Source organism: Carcharhinus amblyrhynchos, chromosome 17 (assembly GCF_965287045.1).
Source record: "Carcharhinus amblyrhynchos chromosome 17, sCarAmb.v2.hapA, whole genome shotgun sequence".
In the NCBI taxonomy this organism is placed as follows: domain Eukaryota; kingdom Metazoa; phylum Chordata; class Chondrichthyes; order Carcharhiniformes; family Carcharhinidae; genus Carcharhinus; species Carcharhinus amblyrhynchos.
Genome location: NC_137340.1, coordinates 16343432 through 16363858, shown reverse-complemented (window position 1 = coordinate 16363858; position 20427 = coordinate 16343432). Strand labels below are relative to the sequence as shown.

General features: G+C 43.5%; 1 protein-coding gene across 1 annotated transcript; it reads left to right on the top strand.

The window, feature by feature from the left end:
• Nucleotides 1-298: 298 nt before the first annotated feature.
• LOC145354566 (cytochrome P450 26C1-like) lies at nt 299-19977 on the top strand. The gene is made up of 6 exons (XM_080206029.1): nt 299-502; nt 1629-1853; nt 2491-2766; nt 3573-3728; nt 14793-15383; nt 19609-19977. Exons 1-6 carry the CDS (start codon nt 299-301, stop codon nt 19975-19977), a joined length of 1821 nt encoding a protein of 606 aa, XP_080062155.1.
• The last annotated feature ends 450 nt before the right edge of the window (nt 19978-20427 follow it).

Sequence of the window (20427 nt, the reverse complement as noted above, 5' to 3'; positions counted from 1 at the left end):
ATTTACTCAATGAATATTGATTAATAATGACTGTAACCCTCCCCGCTCGCAATTAATACATTAAGGTTTGAATGGCTCCTGTTTTTTTTAACCAATTAATTTTTTTTTCGTGCAGGACCCGTGCCGAGATTCACCAGAATACTCCAGCGGAGGTATTTTGGGTCATTTCGTTGTTAAAGGAAGAGAAGGAGCTGGTTAAAACAAAAAAGCCAGTTGCTTTTCCTGGGAGCCAGTTCCCCGCGGAGCTCGGGAATTTTACCCCCGCCTCTGGATTGAAGCCACGCCGCCTTTGCTGGCCATGTTCCCGGTGGGAGTTCACTACCTGTCGGTTCTGGCCACTGCTCTCACCTCGCTCCTGTCGGCGCTGCTCCTGCTCGCCGTGTCCCGACAGCTGTGGACCCTGGGCTGGAACGTGACTCGGGACAGGGGCAACAAGCTGCCGCTGCCGGGGGGCTCGATGGGCTGGCCGTTACTCGGAGAGACCCTACACTGGATGGTCCAGGTAACAACAAAAAGAGGGCAAGAGAGAGAGAGCTCATGCTGCAAGTTTCACATTTGTGTGTGTCGCTTAAGAACCATTTCCCGTGTCCTGGCTGTGGGTCAAAGTGTCTTCCTCGCTGCCAATGTGGCCAAATAAATAATTGTTCTTTCCCAGCGCTTCCATTCTGATAGAACCAAGTCCCCTCTGAGGCAGTTATTGGGTTCTTTGATTGATATCTCCCTCGGCAGGTGGGGGAATCCTCCCTGCTCCCAGTAAAGTGTGCCTTGAGCGGATCTTGGCAGGATTGCTTCCCCTCCCGTGTGAAGTGTCAGGAGCCCCGGCTCTCCTCGCCTCTCCCCGGCGCCCCTCACGCCAGCCTTGGCTTGAAGTCCATCCCGGCCCCTCAAATGTTGCAGGAGTGCCCCGAGCTGAAGCCTTTTTTGTTACACTGTGTCCCACGGCCTGGTTCAAGAAAGGGAAGTGTCCCCATAAACGGGCTCAAGATCCGGGCTGTGTTATCACATCACAATCCCTGCTTTTTATTGTCCTGAGGAAATTGCAGGGTAGTAATCACACCAAGATTCGGGGAGCGGTAACTAGCACCGAAATAAAGGCAAAATATTGCGGCTGCTGGAATCTCAAAACAAAAACAGAAAAATGCTGGAAAATCTCAGTAGGTCTGACAGCAACTGTGGAGAGAGAATAGAGCTACTATTTTGAGCCAGACCTGCTGAGATTTTCCTGCATTTTTCTGTTTTTGAATTAGTGCTGAAACTCTGGTCGTGTTCCCACGGAAAATTCCCCATTTGTGGAAAGACTGGGAGAGCAGGACCCCCCCCCCCCCCCACAAGACCCGGGACAGGTGGGAATTTGGGAGGGAGTTTTGGGATTGATAATGAGAAGGAAAACTACCCTTGTAGCACAATGTGGACCTGATTCCTCCCCTGGGGAGGGGATTTCTCACAGACACTTCCATTAAATGATTCATCTCAAACCCCTACTTACCAGGGTATGGGGAGGGAGGGGGTTAAATCAGACAGTGTTTCATTCCTGTCAATACCCGGGGTTTCTCTGTTTTTTTGCCTATCCCTCCTAGGCTGGACACAGAGTTTGTTCCAGGGCAGTCACTCGCTCTTTCTCTCGGCAGGGCTCCACTTTCCACGCTTCCAGGAGAGAGAAATATGGAAACGTCTTCAAAACTCACCTGCTGGGCAGGCCGGTGATCCGAGTGACAGGCGCCGAGAATATCAGGAAGATTCTGCTGGGAGAGCACAGGCTGGTGAGCGCCCAGTGGCCTCACAGCACCAGGGTCCTGCTGGGATTTAACACACTGGCCAACTCGATCGGAGAGCTGCATCGCCACAGGAGAAGGGTAAGGACACATTCACTCATTACCCTCCTGACAGTGCGCACATTGCAAGGAGTTTCTGGACAGATTCCGGAGTTAACAGAATCCAATTCAATGCTGGATCTGTTGCTGCTTCTGTCACTGGCTCTGTATTTGGGGTAAATGCTTGGTGTTTACCCCAGTACAACGCCGGCATCTCCACATCATGACTACCATCTGTATTTGGGAACATGAAGCATTTGAACATGTTAAATTTGAGCAGGATTCAGTGTCAGGAAAGGTTAGTGTGCAGTCTCTGCTTTTCTATCTCTTTCTCCTCTATCTCACACACTCTCTCTCTATTTATCTGTCTCCCTCAATTTATCTTCCTCTATCTCTCCTTATCTATCACCCTCTATCTATTTCACTTATTCTCTCCATCTCTATCCTTTACTATCTCTATTTATTTATCTGTCTCACTCATTCACTCTCTTTCCCTCTTTATCTCACATTCACTCTCTGTTCTCTCTTTATCTCTCTCTCTATCTAACTCTCACCCTCACTCTTTATTTTTTCCTCCCTCTTTCTTTATATCTCCCTCCCTCTCTCTTTATCCCTCCCTCCCTTTCTCTTTATCTCTCTCTCTCTTTTTGTCTCTCACTTTCTCCAATTGTCTCTCTAGGTGCTGGCTCGGGTATTCAGCCACGCCGCCCTGGACACCTACATTCCTGGCATCCAGCGGTTGGTCCGCAGCCGGGTGCGGGACTGGTGCCGGGAGCGGGCTCCAGTCACCGTCTACCCCGCCACCAAGGCTCTGACTTTCTGCATCGCCGTGCGGATCCTGCTGGGTCTCCCGGCGGCGGATCAGCAGCTCGACCGCCTGTCCAGCACCTTCGAGCAGCTAATGGACAACATCTTCTCGCTGCCTGTGGATCTCCCGTTCAGCGGCCTGCGAAAGGTAAACCCCTACCCCAGCCCAGCCCAAATACCCTGCCTCTTGTGATTCCTGCTGTAAGTACCTCAGACATACACATGTAGGAAGGGGTTGGAGAATTGGACTGTTCAGTGTGTTTCAGTCTAGCAAGCTCGACTGAATACAATAAACCCTCTGTCCCAGAGACCTTATTCATTCCACCTCCAGTACAGTATACCGAAACTCTTCAGAGCCCTGCTTACCTCAGAGGCGTGAAGAGCTACACTGGGAGGAGAGTTTGACTACTTCAGTTTGTAAGTCAGTAATCTCACAACGCAAGTCAGGTTAAGTCTTACCACAGCAGTTCTTACTGTGCCCACTCCAGTCCAACATAGGCATCTCCAGATCAGTTTATAAGCAAAACACTAGAAAGATGCCAACATTTTCTCTCCTGTTTTTGTAATGTAGAAACGTTTCAAAATCTAAACGCGAATTTTTGAGTGTAAGTTTTCCCCGGAAGCTTTATATTTCCATCTGTGTGTGTGTGTGTGTATGTGTGTGTGTATGTGTGTGTGTGTGTGCACAGCTATATATTAAATGACAGTGGCTTTTCAAAATTTAAGAAAACCCCACCCAAATGTTGTACAGAATTTCCAGTCTTTTATTCAATGGGGAAAAGTATCAGATTCACCCCCGAGTTATCTAATGGCCAGCTCTCTCTTCGAGACTGAGCGCTGCATTCAATCGAGTTATCAACAGCAAGATCTGTATTAGTTTTAAATATAAAGTCAACTCAGTCTGAGAGCATTTTGGTTGCAGAATAATTGTCCTTTTTTTAATTTTAAAAACAGGGCATCAAAGCACGTAACGTCCTGCACGAGTACCTGGAGAAAGCGATCACAGAGAAACTGCAGAACAGCGGCGCTGAAAGCTCCCCTGATGCTTTAGATTTGATGGTGAATAGCGCCAGGGAGAACGGGAAGGAGCTCAGCCTGCAGGAGCTGAAGGTAATGGGATCCCGCCGCTGGGAAATGCGTTCATCCTTTCATCTCCCACCCTCCTCCCAATCTCTCCACTTCCACAATCTTTATTTGCGTTGTTGTTAATTCCTCCCAGAATGAATGAATGTAGAAACCTTTGCCCAAACATCTGATTCATCCACAAACTCAAACAGTGGCGAACAACAGCAAGACCAATTGTTTAACCAAAGTGTGCCCTTATGTGTATTTTCTGCACCTACCGGTAACTGTCTCAGGGGAAGCTGTTCGCATTTCACTTCAACATTTCTGGAGAGTAAACAGCTCACCTTAGATAGAATCTGAACTGCCGGCACCAACAGCTAATCCTCCATGTCTACCCCCACCACCCACTCACCCTCCCCCCACTCCCCATCCGCTCACCCTTCCCCTTCCCCCTCCAACCCACTCACCCTCCCCACCCAGCCACTCCCAGCCCCTCCTCCATCCAACCCACTCACCCACTCTCCCATTCCCCTCCCTTCCCTTCCCCTACCCCACCCAACCCACATCCCCCCACCCACTCTCCCCTCCCCCAACCACTTACCCATCCCCACCCCCACCCACGCCCCCTGTCCCATCTACTCACCCCCATCCTCCCCTATCAATCCTCCCCCACCCACTCACCCATCCTCTCCCCCACCCACTCACCCATCCTCTCCCCCACCCACTCATCCATCCCCTCCCCCCCCCCGACCTCCTCCCCCTCTCCCCCAGTCCCACTAGATGTTTGGGGTACACGGTAGCTGTGAGCGTGCTCTTCTGCGGTAGGATTTCCCAACGGTAAATCAGGCGAGTTATTTAAAAAATGAAAGTATTGAATATCCGAAAACATTCTCCACTTGTCTATACCTCCTGGCAATTAAATTAAAGCTGTGAACAGTTGCTCCAGAAGGCAGAACCGTTTTTGTGCATGTTTGTGTGTGAGTTATCATCACTCAGCCCTTTAGTCTAATAGCCTGGAGATCTTCAAAGCGGTTGCAAGCTGAGTGGAAATGTGTCTTTTCAGACCACCAGATACACTGTTTGTCCGTGACTTCTTTATATTAACTCCTGAAGTTCCATCTGCCCAGGAGAGAACCATGTTCATCAGTGACTCACACACACAGACACATCTCCCCTTTCTCATTCAGGAAAACTAGTGCAGATGGTAATATATAAATACCACTTAGTATCAATAAGAAAACAGTTCAAACAATGTTGGCGAACATTTCGCCATTTCTCCCACAATCTAGCAAGTCATTATCAACTCCTAGACTCTGTTACTTCTCCATAATAAATTTCTAGGCATCACTTTCTGTATCATTATCTGTGTCTGTTACTTTTAAGAAGTCTGCTACTCTTAAGCTACCAACAACTTCTTCCAATCTATGTATTCTTTTTCTATTCAGAGGAAATGTTTATTAATGACTGATTAGTGAAGTGAATCTGCATTCCTCTCTCCACTGTTGCTTTAGTTTCTGAGAAGGCCAGAAGATAAGATACAACTGCAGAATTAGGCCATTTAGCCCTTCAAATCTGCTCTGCCATTTGATTATGACTGACTGTAATGTACACTTTGGATAAATTTCAATGAAACCATCATTACTGATGAGCTTGAAACAAAGATTGCTTTCACACTACCATTTTACCGTGCCTTTCCTTTCCCTTTTGCACTAATATTAAAGATCCAGCATGGATCCAGATTCAGGAACCATCCTGAGTCCAGAGGCCAACAGCAGCATGAGGCATGGGCAATCTCAGCCCCTTGCAGTTGGCTGTATTAGTCCAGTGACATACCCAACACACTTTACATTGAGGAGACTTCATTTAGTAATGAATGCTGAAGGTGCTGGAAATTGGCGATAAAAACAGAAAATGCTGGGAATACTCAGCAGGTCAGACTGCACCTGAATGAAAGGGCATCAAACTGAAAGGTTCACTCTTTTGCTCTGTTTACAGATACTGCAAAGTTTTTCAAACATTTACCAAATGAATTCTCCTCAATGTAAAGTGGTTTGGGTATGTCATTGGATTGAAATACTGCAACAGTCAACTGCAAGGGGCTGAGATTGCTGGTGCCCCATGCTGCTGTCCTCTGGACTCAGGATGGTTCCTGAATCTGGATCCATGCTGGATCTTTAATATTAGTGCAAAAGGGAAAGGAAAGCCACGGTAAAACAGTAGTGCAAAAGCAATCTTTGTTTCAAGCTCATCACTAATGATGCTTTCATTGGAATTTATCCAAAGTGTACATTACAGTCAGCCATGATAGAATGGCAGAGCAGATTCAAAGGGCCAAATGGCCTAATTCTGGCCCATATCTTATCTTCTGGCCTTCACAGAAACTAAAGCAACAATGGAGTGCAGATTCACTTCACTAATCAGCCATTAACATACATTGCATCTGAATAGAAAAATAATATATAGATTGGAAGAAGATAATATCCCTGTGTTTTTGATAGTTTAAAAGTAACAGACTCAACAGACACAGATAATAATACAGAATGAGATGCCTAGCAATTTATTACAGAGAGGTAACAGAGTCTAGGGGTTGATATAACTTGCTAGATTGTGACAGAAATGGCAAAATGTCCTCGAACATTGTTCCAACTTTTTTTTGCTGACACCAAATCTTAAGATGGCTTTCATTTATTTTGTAAATAAGACTTCACAGTGTGAAAAATGCAGAGACGTCGTATTCTAAATTGTGTCTGTGACAATATGTTGCATCTTAGTATCTGTCCTGGGAAAAATTTGTTTTTAAAATTCAACCCACCCCCACCTTCAGCTGCATTTTAGTTTAAAAGGAAGGGCCCAAATTAAAAAAGGTTCCACTTAGTGCAAGTAACGAGACGTGCCACTAATGCTCAATAGGACGTTATTCAGTGATCCTTGGTACTGATTCAATATCATTGTTGTTGATATTTGTCATTACTGGAGATGTTTATTGGTTTTAGTTCAGAGAGAGAGATTTGAATTTGAGGAACTTCTTCACTCAAAGGGTGGTGAATCTCTGGATTCTCTGCCCGTTGAGGTGGTGGAGGCTGCCTCGCTAAATATTTTTAAGACGCGGGTTGATGGGTTTTTGATAAGCGAGGGGATTAAGGGTTATGGGGAGAAAGCGGGAAAGTGGAACTGAGCCACGACAGATCAGCCATGATCTTATTGAATGGCGGGGCAGGCTCGAAGGGCTAGATGGCCTACTCCTGCTCCTATTTCTTATGTTCTTATGTTATGAATTAACCAGCAAACAATTTATTTTCTTACTGTACAATTATTTTGACTTCACTGAATCTAAGGAAATTTAGTGTTGGTTTGAAGGGATTTCTATGTTTTTTATGTTAAATTTACAGTGTTGATCAGGACTGCAGTCTGGGTGAATTGACGTGAAACTCTATGGTGGGACAATCTCACATTGCTGAATTTAACAAGTGCATGCAGTTCCAGTGCATTGTCCAACCCTGGGTTTGCAAGATGGTCAGATTAGAACATGGCTCTTAATTTGAAAACCCAAGGAGTTACCATGTTTAAAACATATAAATTTTTAATTATTGACAGAGATCTGTACATGTCTGTACATTGGGAGTGCAGAACTGATACTTGAGAAGATTGAATGTTAGTATCAGACAGCCAGGAGCCAACCAATGTAAAAAATGTTCTGCCTTGGAGTGCAGTTATACTACTGCTGCTGCATGAATCCAAGCAGACTCCTCATTGGAGTACTGCATTCTCAGGGAAGCTGCCACAGCCTTTTCTTTAGACATAACAATTTTAAATTTATTTATTAGTGTCACAAGCGGGCTTGCATTAACACTGCAATGAAGTTACTGTTAATATCCCCTAGTTGCCACACTCTGGTACATTGAAGAAGAATTTAGAATGGCCAGTACACCTAACCAGCAGGTCTTTTGGACTGTGGGAGGAAACCGGAGCACCTGGAGGAAACCCACCTAGACGCAGGGAGAACGTGCAAACTCCACATAGACAGTAACCTGAGCCAGGAATCAAAGTAAGAAGTCTCACAAAGCCAGGTTAAAGTCCAACCAGTTTATTTGATAGTAAACCCACAAGCTTTTGCAAATGCTGTTCCTTCATCAGGTGTGTGAAAGGTTCTGATCAGAGGCTTCCACATGCCTGATGAAAGAACAGTGTTTCCGAAAGCTTGTGGGTTTACTATCAAATAAACTGGTTGGACTTTAACCACGTGTTGAGAGGCTTCTTATTGTGTTTACCCCAGTCTGACGCCGGCATCTCCACACCAGGAATCAAACCCAGGTCCCTGGTGCTGTGAGGTAGCATTGCTAACCACTGTGCCACCAACTCCAGAATCTTGAGAAATTGCATTTTGCATTGCATTTGCAGGATCCCTGGGACCTGCCAGGCTTTATAATTTAAACTGTTTTTATTTTTGTATATCCTCCTTCTGAACACTTATAAAACAGTCTAGATGTTGTAAATATATCTACACAGAGATTGTTCCTGGCTGTCAGAATTGAATTCAAAGCCAATGACTGCAAATAAGCTGCTGCTAGGCTCAAAGTAATTCTGTAACCAGCAATCTTAGATGCTAATAGTATGAAGTTAATTATTTTCCTAAAGTCAACAGCAAGAACAATAGCATAAACCAAAAATACAGACTTTCTACATTAGTGAAAGTTGGTGCTCTCTGTCTCCACTGCTGTTTGATCTGGTGTTAGAAGCTCTTGCAGTGGAAATATAACTCAACCCTGACGCTGATGGAATGATTATACCAAATGCCTTTACAGTACTACACCATTGTTCACCATCCCTAAGTTGGTACAAATGATAATGACACTTGATCTAGATATATAATTCATTTTAATGCAATCAATGATAGGTGAATGAAATCACTTCCATTCTGCTTTCCTCTTTCACTAACCATTCAAGGGGTCTGGAAACATGAGGATTTCAAAAATTCTTATTTTTTTTGCAATTGGCTCGAACGACAGCTTCTTTCCACAATGCAAAATGGATTGCATTTGGCTTAGGTCAATTGTGAGGCAGTGTGTGGAAATGATTAGCCTTTTCCTTGGATATCCAGGTATTCCAATGTCCTTAGTTTTGGCCCAACTGGAATCTTTTGAGATGACTGCTGAGAACAGCAAAAATTGTTTGGAATTTATGAAAACCTCAGATCAAACCTGCTTCACTGTATTTATTAAGGACATATTAATTTAACAAGATCAAGTTCTGGGAAGGTGTAGTTTAATATCTCAATCAATTGCAAAATCATTGGCTACACTTACATGAGAACTACATGCAATTTAAAAATTTATATTCTTGTGATGAGATCTGGTGACAATCCTGATATTTAGTGTCCATTTCTAATTACCCAAAGAAAATTGATGGTGGGACTTCTTCTTGACCCACTGTGGTTTGTAGCTTTAATACACAGGAGATGTTTGCTAGGCCACTTTAGAGAGCACTTAGGTATTAAGGGTAGGATTGGAGTCACATATAGTCAGACCAGCTAAGGACGGCAGACTTCATTCCCTCAAAGATGAAAGCGAACCTGTTTTTACAACATTGACAGTTTCCTAGATTTTGTATTCCTTCTGACCTCCTCCTCTGAGGAAATATTCACAAAGCATTAATTAAACCGAATAGATTTTACATATTTCTTTATCTGTTATTTTATTACAATGAGAGCATTATACTCCTACTGTCTCACAGACACAAAGATAAATAATGGATGTCTTCATTTAGGATAAAGTAGATATTGGGACAGTAAATTGAAATAGGAGGAATTATAGAAGATGTTGTGGGGTTGGTTCTAATTGTTAAGTAGATAATGACCAAGTTGCTTTCAATTCTACATCGTTGAATTGACGGTATTTGCTCCACACAAATCTTTTATATTGCCTGATGATTCAAGGGGAATCTCGGATTGTGGCCAACCTTGCGCACTTCAGTTAGATCAGCAATTTATACTATTGGAATGGTTCTGAATTAATGTGGCTGCATTACAGGATTGTCACTATCCAGCCCAAATAACAGGGTGTTTTGATACTGTGCACATTGGTATCTTGGAGAACTTGAGGCCCACCACTAATAAAAATGGAGATGAGAAGAAAAGCCTCTTCCCTCAGATCAGTGAATTTCCATCTAAAGAATTGTAGTTGTGCAACTCAATGGCTTCAAAAAGAGTTTGGATGAATATCAGGAGTGGATTTCATCAAGAGAGAGACAGAGTTGTGTGATAAAGCCTTTAATGGTATTGTTTCCAGGCAAGGGAAAAGAAGTAAGCACTGCTTGAAAAAGGCAGCGTGATGGGATAGAGTATTTTACTTATGGATGAATAGTCTAGGGATTTATTTCATTAACTTTGGGTCATGGAGGTTTATTGAATGGATAAAGAGCATGATAGGTTAGACTGTATATGGTCTTTGTAATCTATGGTCTCAATGGGTGGAACAGCGTATTGTTGTCCCATGTTTTCCTGTATTGCTAAGCAGTGTCTGTTTCAGTTTAATGAAACCAAAGCTTATACTGAAACCATAGAAGTTGGGTCTGATTGGTTAAATAATTTCAGAAAAAAACAAATCTAATGTTAAGACTAATGGCAGGATATCTGAGCTAGTTAATATCCCATCGACCTTGAAATATATCAAGCAGCAGAAATGTCATTACATTTTCCTCTCAAAGAAAACTTGATTATTTGTACATCTAACTTTTTTCCATCTTCTGTCTCTCTTCTAATTTCTTTTGTATACTTCTTGACCATCGATGCTTTTGTTAATTTCAATGCCATATTTTGGATTGCATGGAGATTATATTCCACTATTTCGGTATAACTTGGAATTCTTTTTGACTAAGACATGTGTTTCACTTTCCGACCAATGATTCACTGAGCCACCCAGAGAGGTTCCAGGATCAATCTCCACCTTGTGTAACCTAGCTTTTAAGACCTTTGGTTAGAGAGGTGCAAACTAAGCAGAGATCCTGCTCTTTCTTTAGCTGTCAAATGACCCTGCTGTAAATGTTTTATATAGTCATTGGTCGAAATAGGAAGAGGCTTAGATGTGGTGCCCATACCTGTTGGGTAGCCTGTTGTAGTTGACCATGCAAGCTCAAATAAGAACTTGAAGAAGTTAAAAGAAGTTGATTAATCCCCATGGATTGTGCAACAGGAAAGAATCTTCGAGCCAGGAAAGGAGAAAACTGATAGAGGAAATGGTGGGATGGAAAACATTTGGTGAACACAACAATGGCAGGAAAAGAGAAGCATTTCAGGGTTGTGACAGTGAGGTTTCTCTTTTCTGCTGTCATTTTTTTTCCTCTTGTCAATAAAACCACCTTCCAATATAAACAGTGGGAAGTTTAATGGTAGCGTATCCAAGGCTGAGCCAGTGGCTCTGGGTTTGAGACTTGATGGCCATGGAATGTGTGTTCAGACACAGCCAAACAGATTGAGTGTGTCAATCTGCAGATCCTTCCAAACACACCAAAGGCTTATGGCAAGAGGAGAGATTCCTAATCTGCCATGTGACAGAACGAAAGTTGGAGCCTTGATCATCACTATTCATAGCTCCACTGTACAACATGTTGCCACAGCAACTCGAACTCCCTGATTGATGTAAATAAGCTGCTTCTTAAACAATCTGCTAGCACTATTTGAAGAAGAGCGGAGAAGTTCATTTATTCCCCAATGACAGATTACGTAGTCACTGCATGACCTTGACATACTCAATTGACTATCAACTTTCCCTGTATTACAATAATGGCTCTGCATCTAATGGTATTCAATGGCTGGGAAATACATTGGAATACCCTTAGACTGTGAAAATGTAACTTTCTTCCTTTCCTATTTCACCTTTCAATGATGGTAGGGATTTAAGATTAATTTAAGGACTTCTACAAAGTGAGGACAGGTATCTGTACCGTAGAGATTCAAGGATTCTTTCAGTTATGCTTTATTGTGCATCTGCTTGGTTTCTCTCCACATTTTAACAACTTTCTGCTACACTGCATACGTGCACATATATATCCACATGTCCATGACAGTGAACATTGGCAGGCTATGCAACATAGAGGGCATCACAGTTATGCCAAGTCTTGTTTCCATTCAAATTTGATACAAATTTCCTATGGGAGAAGCCAGACTTAAATTAGGAGTGGGAGACATTGCTGCTTTCTTCCCTCATTCATAAACTAGTAGACCTGAGGCCAATTTAAGCACTTTATTGCCATCTCAACTGAGATGAGCCTTGACATTGACTGGAGTGGCTTAGTTGAGATCACTGGAACAGGATGTGTAACCTATTCAGGATATCAGTTTGAATATGTAAATTAAACTTCTAACGTGTTTAGCATTTTATCAATATGGGTTGGTTCAGGAAGAACATAATGATTTATTTTTATGACACATTACATATAGTCAGCATTACTTTAACCAAACATGAGTTTCTGGTGATATTTGAGTACAAGTAGTACACAAAAAATAATTTATTTGGCAAGTTGGAAACGACAGCATTATATTAAATAGCTTCTAAAATATTGACCCTGATGAATTATGAATGATGGATTAAATGGTATTATTAAAAATATAAATCATACAAAGATTTTGAAGTGAGACAAAAGCGATATAAACCAACTTCACCACTTCCCACTGCTCTGAAGCCTTCAGTGTAATAGACATGTGTAAGGCTATCAGTAAGTACATTCTAATTGAAATTCAAACTAAAAAAGATTTACTATTTGAATAAGTGATCATGGTGCCTTACACTTGGTATGCATCATCTCTTAAGAATTAATTATCAGATTTAACTCCAAATAGATGGAAATTTGGTGTTGAATAAATGCTTTTATATGACATTCTTTCATCCCCATACTGTATCAGCAGCTATGGCTTGTCTGGGTAGTGCTCTTGCCTCTGAGTCAGATGGTTTCACTCCAGGAATTGAGTACAATTCATTAGGTATGGAGGTAGGACTTAGGCTGGACTGGTCTCTAGGAAAAAAAACAGTAAATTTATACAGGATGCCCCAAAGTATTTACAAGCAAGCCAAGTGTTCTTGAACTGTAGTCAAATTGAGTACAACTGATACACAAGTGAGTGTTAGCATGTTATTTTTCAGATGGGAGACTCAGAACTGAGCCCCCATCAACAGGAAAATCTTCTGGCATTATTTCAAAGCAGATCAAGGGAGTTATGCCTGGTGTTCTGGCAAATATTTATCCCTGACATTACAAATACAAATGATCTGGTCATTATCTGTGTGCAGTGTATGGGTTTCTTTGCATGAAGACAACAGTGGCTGCTGTAGGAAATTACTTCATTGATTATAAGGTACCTTGGGACTCGATTTCAGGACAGTTCTCTGCAACATCACAAGAAACAGGAAAAATCCCAGCACACTTGATGGCATCTTGATAAAGTTTGTACGTAAGAAACATTAGGCTTCAATTAAGTTGTGAAAAAGGAATACATGAGGTGGGAGGCAAATGAGCTAACATTTAGATAAGATCGGGAAAGGAAGCTAAATGGAATAGAAAGCAGCAAATAATGATTCGGTTAAGAAGACAAGAACATCGGGTTTAAAAGTTGGTAAGTTGTTTCAGGAAGGAGAGAATGAAGGAAACTATGAGTTTTATGGCTTTGAGGTCTGAGAAAGAATGAGTTGCGGATGGAGACTGAGCCATAAGTCTTGAGTTGAATGTGGAGAGGAGGAAGAGGGTGCAGAAACCTATCGCTCCTTCAGATAAACTCTGGTCAATGTAAGGTGAATAAAACAGAGAGAGAAAAGATTTCCATGAGTGGTGAATGGTTAAATTAATCAATTACACTCATTACATGATCTATTAGAAATGGAGGGAGGAGTTAGGCTGCACTGGTCTATAGAAAAAGGCAATATATTTGTACAGGATGCCCTAACATATTTACAAACAAGCCAAGTGTTTTTGAATTGTAGCCACCACTGTATTACAGGAAATGTAGCAGCCAATTTATACACAGCAAACTCCCACAAACAGCAATGATCATAATGACCAGATTAGAAAACTGGTTGTGGACTTTTTGTTGGCCACAAAACAGAACTTGCAGAAGCAAAAGGAGCATCATCGACTTGACAAAGAGGGTTTGCACCAGTGGTTATGGCCATGAAAACCAAACATACTTTCTGAATTTTATATCTGAATTTTAAACAAAATATCAAGAGATCCACAGTGTGGCCATTCAGCTTGCTGATGCTATAAACTCTCTTAGTGCTTCGAGATCTCATGGACATTATGGGATCTTGAAACATTATTCATCTCATGGAGTAGCACGATGGCACAGTGGGGTCAGCGCTGCTGCCTCACAGCAGGATTCAATTCCCAGCTTGGATTATTTTGCAGAGCCTGCATGTTCTCCCCATGTCTGCGTGGGTTTCCTGTCGGTGCTCCGGTTTCCTCCCACAGCCTGAAAAATATGCTGGTTAGGTGCATTGGCCATGTTAGATTCTCCCTCTGTGTACCCAAACAGGCACCAGAGTGTGGCGACTAGGGGATTTCACAGTAACTTCATTGCAGTGTTAATGTAAATCTACTTGTGATACTAATAAATAAACTTGAAACATTAGTGTGGTCTGTGCACAGCTAAATGACCGTGTATGGAACTGCACCTGCCTTTGAGCTTTGACAGTGGGTCATCTGGACTCGAAACGTCAACTCTTTTCCCTCTGCCAGACCTGCTGAGATTTTCCAGCAGTTTCTCTTTTGCCTTCTACTGGCCCACAGTAAACAAGCGAGTCTTTGAGCTGATCAGTCTTTCTGTTGGAATGAAGCGTTAGCCGAGGAACGATCATGAACTTAATGGGGAGATATTTCCATATTTGAGTTTAATAGATTACACTCTGAGGGGATTAGATGAACCTTTAGAGTCTCCATTAGCTTTGGATTGATTTCTGTGTGTGTTTTAAGGTTTTGGTTGTTTGGGGGATATGTTCAAAGATAAACTGTGCCCGCGGCTCTTTTAATTGTTTTAGGCTTTGATCAGCTTTTTGCGGTGGAAATAAACTCTTTCCTGCTGCCAGCACTCTGCCACTGATCTCGACACCTCTCTTTATATTGCAGGAAGCTGCGGTTGAACTGATCTTCGCCGCTTTCTCTACCACGGCAAGTGCCAGCACCTCTCTGGTCCTCCTGCTCCTCCAGCACTCCCAGGCCCTGGAGAAAGTGAGACAGGAGCTGGAACAGCACGGGTTGATTCACAACTGTCAATGCCATCACCCCACCGCGTCCCGGGATCAACCTGCTCCCCGCCAGGATAGTCACAACAAGGAGGGTCAGCACGGAACAGTAACCCGAGGCCAGCCCTCTTCCACCCAAGAGGAGTTAACCCCGGACAAGGGCTGGCTCCAGTCCACCCCCTCCGCAGATTACCGGGATGAAGAGTGCCAGCGATCCCGCATCGGCCAAGAGGGCAGAGTCCAGGCTGAAGACTCCTCTCAGTCCCCAGTCACTGCAGGCTGTGAGTTCCCCGGAGCCGCTGTCTCACACAATGAGGCGCCTCAGATGTCCCAGGATTGTGAGTGCCAACACAGCCTGAGTCTGGACACACTCAGCCGCCTGCGCTATCTGGACTGTGTGGTTAAGGAAGTGCTGAGGTTACTGCCCCCGGTGTCTGGAGGCTACAGGACGGCGCTCCAGACATTTGAGCTGAATGTAAGTAACACTTAACGCCGGCGAAGGAGCGCTTCCACCCAGCCCAGCGATAGTGGAATTAACCAAACGGACACTCGGTCCATCGGGTCTGTGCCGGGCATTTTTTTATTTGAAGAACTCTCTAATTAGCCCTTAAAAATGTTGCATTTTCCAATATTTACCCTATCTCCTTTTGAAATTCCCCTGCTTGAATCTGTTTTTAGATCACAAATATAGGCAAATTAATACTAACAGTGTATATTCATTTTCATCCATTTTGGTAGGAATAACAGCAAGAAGGACTATTATTTAAATGGTAAAAAATTGCAGCATGCTGCTGTGCAGAGGGACCTGGGTGTCCTAGAGCAGGAATCTCAAGGAGTTGATTGCAGGTACAGCAGGTAATTAAGAAGGCAAATGGAATTTTGTCCTTCATTGCTAGAAGGATGGAGTTTAAGAACTGCGAGGTTATGTTGCAGCTGTATAAGGTGCTGGCGAGGCCACAGCTGGAGTACTGTGTACAGTTTTGGTCTCCTTACTTGAGAAAGGATATACTGGTACTGGAGAGGGTGAAGACAAGATTCACTAGATTGATTCTGGAGTTGAGAGGCTTGGCTTACGAGGAGACACTGAGTAGACCGGGGCTATACTCATTGGAATTCAGAAGAATGAGGGGAGATCTTAGAGAAACATAAAAGATTATGAAGGGAATAGATAAGATAGAAACAGAGAAGTTGTTTCCACTGGTGGGTGAAACTAGAATTAGGGGGCATAGCCTCAAAATAAGGGGAAGCAGATTTAGGACTGATTTGAGGAGGAACTTCTTCACACAAAGGGTTGTGAATCTGTGGAATTCCCTGCCCAGTGAAGCAGTTGAGGCGACCTCATTGAATGTTTTTAAGGCAAGGATAGATAAATTTTTGAACAGTAAAGGAATTAAGGGTTATGGTGAGCAGGCGGGTAAGTGGAGCTGAGTCCACAAAAAGATCAATCATGATCTTATTGAATGACGGAGTAGGCTTGAGGAGCCAGATGGTCTAATCCTGCTCCGAGTCCTTATGTTCTTATTAAATGAATAGGGAGAGAATTGGGGCAATGAATGGAGGACACTGAAGAGATGATGATCTCTTAATCCAGAAACTCAGCTAATGTTCTGGTGACCTGGGTTCGAATCCCGCCACAACAGATGGTGGAATTTGAATTCAATTATAAAAATCTGGAATTAAAAATCTATTGATGACCATGAAACCATTGTTGATTGTCAGAAAATCCAATCTGGTTCACTAATGTCCTTTAGGGATGGAGATCTGCCATCCTTACCTGGTCTGGCATACATGTGACTCCAGAATCACAGCAATGTGGTTGACTCTTAACTGCCCTCCAAGGGCAACTAGGGATGGGCAATAAATGCTGGCCCAGTCAGCTATGCCATGTTCCACGAATGAATAGAAGAAGGTCAGAGTAAGGGCAGAAGGCTTTTTAAAATATAGTTGGAGCATCATGATCTGCACGGGCTTGGAGGGCCGAAGGGCCTGCTCCTGTGCTGTACTTTTCTTTGCTCTTTGTTCTAACACCAATTCTCACCTTCCTTCCGATTCCATTGCCAATTAAATTTCAATTCATTCAATGTAACACTCCTTTGCAAGTGATGCAGTCTCGCTGTCCAGGCTGAACGTGTGCATTGTATCATTTCAGTTCCAAGTATTGAGGCTGAATATTTTAATTTTGTTAGAATCTAGCCTATTCCATTATTATAGAGGCCGCCACTTAACCAGAACCAACCCAGGAACAAGGTCACCTCTAGTTTATTGTGAACTGAGGTGAGGACAGGGATGGGGTGGGAGTCAGGGTAGATTGGGGGCCACAATTTAACAGAAACCACACGGTTTGTTGAGCCGAATGAAGATAAAACAACAAACTAAATAAGAACACACAAGCAAACTCTTAGACACTTTATAATGGTAAATAAGGAAAACCATTGTCAGAGCAGTACAGGGAAAAAAAACACCGGGTTCCCTGTGGAAATAACTCCCAATGATTTGACTCCAGATCCTAATTGAAGCCAAAATTGCCCTGCCGCAAATTGAATTAGAACATTGATTGGCTATTTAAATACACTCACCAACACACTCCATTCCCCAAGGATTATATAGGGAGTGGGGGTGGGATGACTGGATCACCCACTAGTCCAGCAGAATGGTAATGTGGATTAAAATGGGAATTGATTCTCTGTGTTAGACTCTGCAATCTGACACTGAGCCAGGTATCTCATAGTATTCTGTGGTGTTAATAGTATCTGAACAAGTCCAACACTTCAGACCTAAAGCAAAATGCAGGGAATACTGATGGAAGGTCATCAGTCTGAGATCTCTGAACTCTACTTCTCTCTCTCTGTCTCCGCAGACAATACCCGATTGACAGAGATTTTTCAGCATTTTCTGTTTTTAAGGAAACTCCCCAACTCCTTAAAGGGGCCGGGGACATGAACTGTGTGATTCGCTCCAGTCATGTCTATGAACATTGTGGGTTAGGCTAATGAACGAAATGGCCCTAACTGGCTAAACGGGGAAACTGAGCTGGTAAAACTCCACATCTTAAACTCCAGCCTTGATTCTTGTACATAGATTAGTTTCTTTGGGTGGGTGGGGGTCCCTGAGTCTGGAGGGGCCCTGGGTGGGAGGAAAAGGGTCACTGAGCCTGGGGATAGGAATCCCTGGAAGATCTCTGAGCCTGGGGGGAAGGAGTACTTGGACCTGAGGAGGGGATCTCTGGGTTTGGAATGGCCCTTGGGGGTGGGGTCCCTGGGTCTGGGAGGTGTGGAGGGTCCCTGTGCCTGGGGGGAGATGGACTCTGGGCCTGGATGGCGCCCCTGGGCCTGGGATGGGGAGGGGTGGAGAGATGGTCCCTAGGCCTGAGGAGGGGTGTCCCTGGGTCTGGGAGATGGGGAAAGGTCGCTGTGCCTGGGGATAGCCCCTAGGCTTGGCTTCTGCCACACTCTGTTCATAGTTATTTCCACTTGGCTAAGCCCAATGTGGGAAAAGTAATTGCAGCCCACCAGAGCCTCCTGGCACTGATTTCCCAGTACAGCTTGGTGACTCTGGACGGTTTGCACGTGTCCAACATCTGGCTGGGAAAACAAGCACTTCTAACCAAGTCCAGCTAACCCGTTGGTTAAACGGCCAGGGATCTTCCTGTATCCTATGGCTGGCCATCCGTCATCTGAAATAAGCAGTTTGGGAGCGAGTGCATCATCTAGTATCTGTATATTGAATCATCTGTGTCCACCATCTTCATCTGATGACAACTACAATATTTAAAATCAGTTAGAAAGTTTCACAGAGTGCACCCTCCACTTTAGTTAATGCAGCTTTCTTTAACAACTCATAGTTAATACCCTCTCCCCAGCAACAATAAACCAAGCACAATGCCTCGTGTTCTTTCCCATTTTGATCTGAATCGGCTGCTTTCAACCTGAGTACAGAAAGAAGTCTCACAACACCAGGTTAAAGTCCAACAGGTTTATTTGGCAGCACTAGCTTAAGTAAGGCTTACTCCAGCCTGAGTAACAGGAGGAGTCCTACACTTAACCTCAAGGATGGGGAGTGAGAAAATGGGAGCCCGTTGCCCATTTAAGGTTAAGATGGACAAACGTTTTGGTCAGGTTACAAAGAACTAAACTTTGCTTGAACTGTTGCCTTCTCCCTGTTTCCCAAATCTTTCTCTGTTCTGCTGTGGGTTCTGTAAAACATCTCTCTCCACACAGGGAAGCGACTGTCTATAGCTGGTTGACTGAATTCCTCAATATATTGAGATAAAAGCAAATTACTGCGAATGCTGGAATCTGAAACAGAAACAGAAAATGCTAAAAAATCTCAGCATCTGTGGAGAGAGAATAGAATCAATGTTTCTGGATGGATAACCCTCCTTCAGAGCCGAATGTGAAGATTTATCCAGCCTCGAAGAGCTAGCTCTATTCTCTCTCCACAGATACTGTCAGACCGGCTGAGATTTTCCAGCATTTTCTATGTTTGTGCCCTCAATATATTGTGTTGTTTATGAGAGCTGTTATTGAATGAAATGTTGTGAAAACATTCATAAAATATTATTTTCAAATGATGGAAGAAGTCACTTCATGTAACATTTAGTTGGATGTACATTTCATTTCTTTTTATCTTATGTTTATTGAAATTGTAAACTGACAGAACTCAGCCGTTAGTTACAGTCAAGTTTTTGTCTGATTTGCCAGGGGTGTCAGATTCCCAAAGGTTGGAATATTATCTACAGCATCCGTGACACACAGGAGAGAGCCGCCGTGTACCTGAACCCGGACACTTTCGACCCTGACCGCTTTGGGCCAGAGCGGGACGAGAGCAAATCGGGCCGCTTTAATTATTTACCTTTCGGAGGAGGAGTCCGGAGCTGCATTGGCAAAGAGTTGGCGCAAGTAATTCTCAAAACCTTGGCCATTGAACTCACCAGAGCAGCTCGCTGGGAACTGGCCAGCGCCACTTACCCCAAGATGCAGACTGTCCCAGTCGTGCACCCTGTTGATGGGCTGAAGGTTCGCTTCCATCGCGTGGATGGAAAAGGGGAGAACGTGGCCCTAAAAGAGTGACCAATGCATATAAATAGACAAAACAAGACACAAAGTGCACCACAGTCCATGGCTGATCATTGCCTGGTGACCATTTCCCGTGACTTCCAACAACATGGTTAATTGTATCTGGACTATTACTCACCAAAGGTAAATGCCAATCATATTGAGCGTGATCACAGTACACTAAAATGTCCAGTCAATCCTTTTTTGATTACCCTCTTGAACATAGAACATAGAACAGTACAGCACAGTACAGGTCCTTTGGCCCTCAATGTTGTGCCCAGCTATGTTCCAACCCAAGATCAAGCTATCCCACTCCCTATCATTTTGGTGTGCTCCTTACTTTCTTCATAAGCTTACCATGGGGACCCTTATCAAATGCCTTACTAAAATTCATGTATATGACATCAACTGCTCTACCTTCGTCTACACACTTAGTTACCTCCTCAAAGAATTGAATCAAATTTG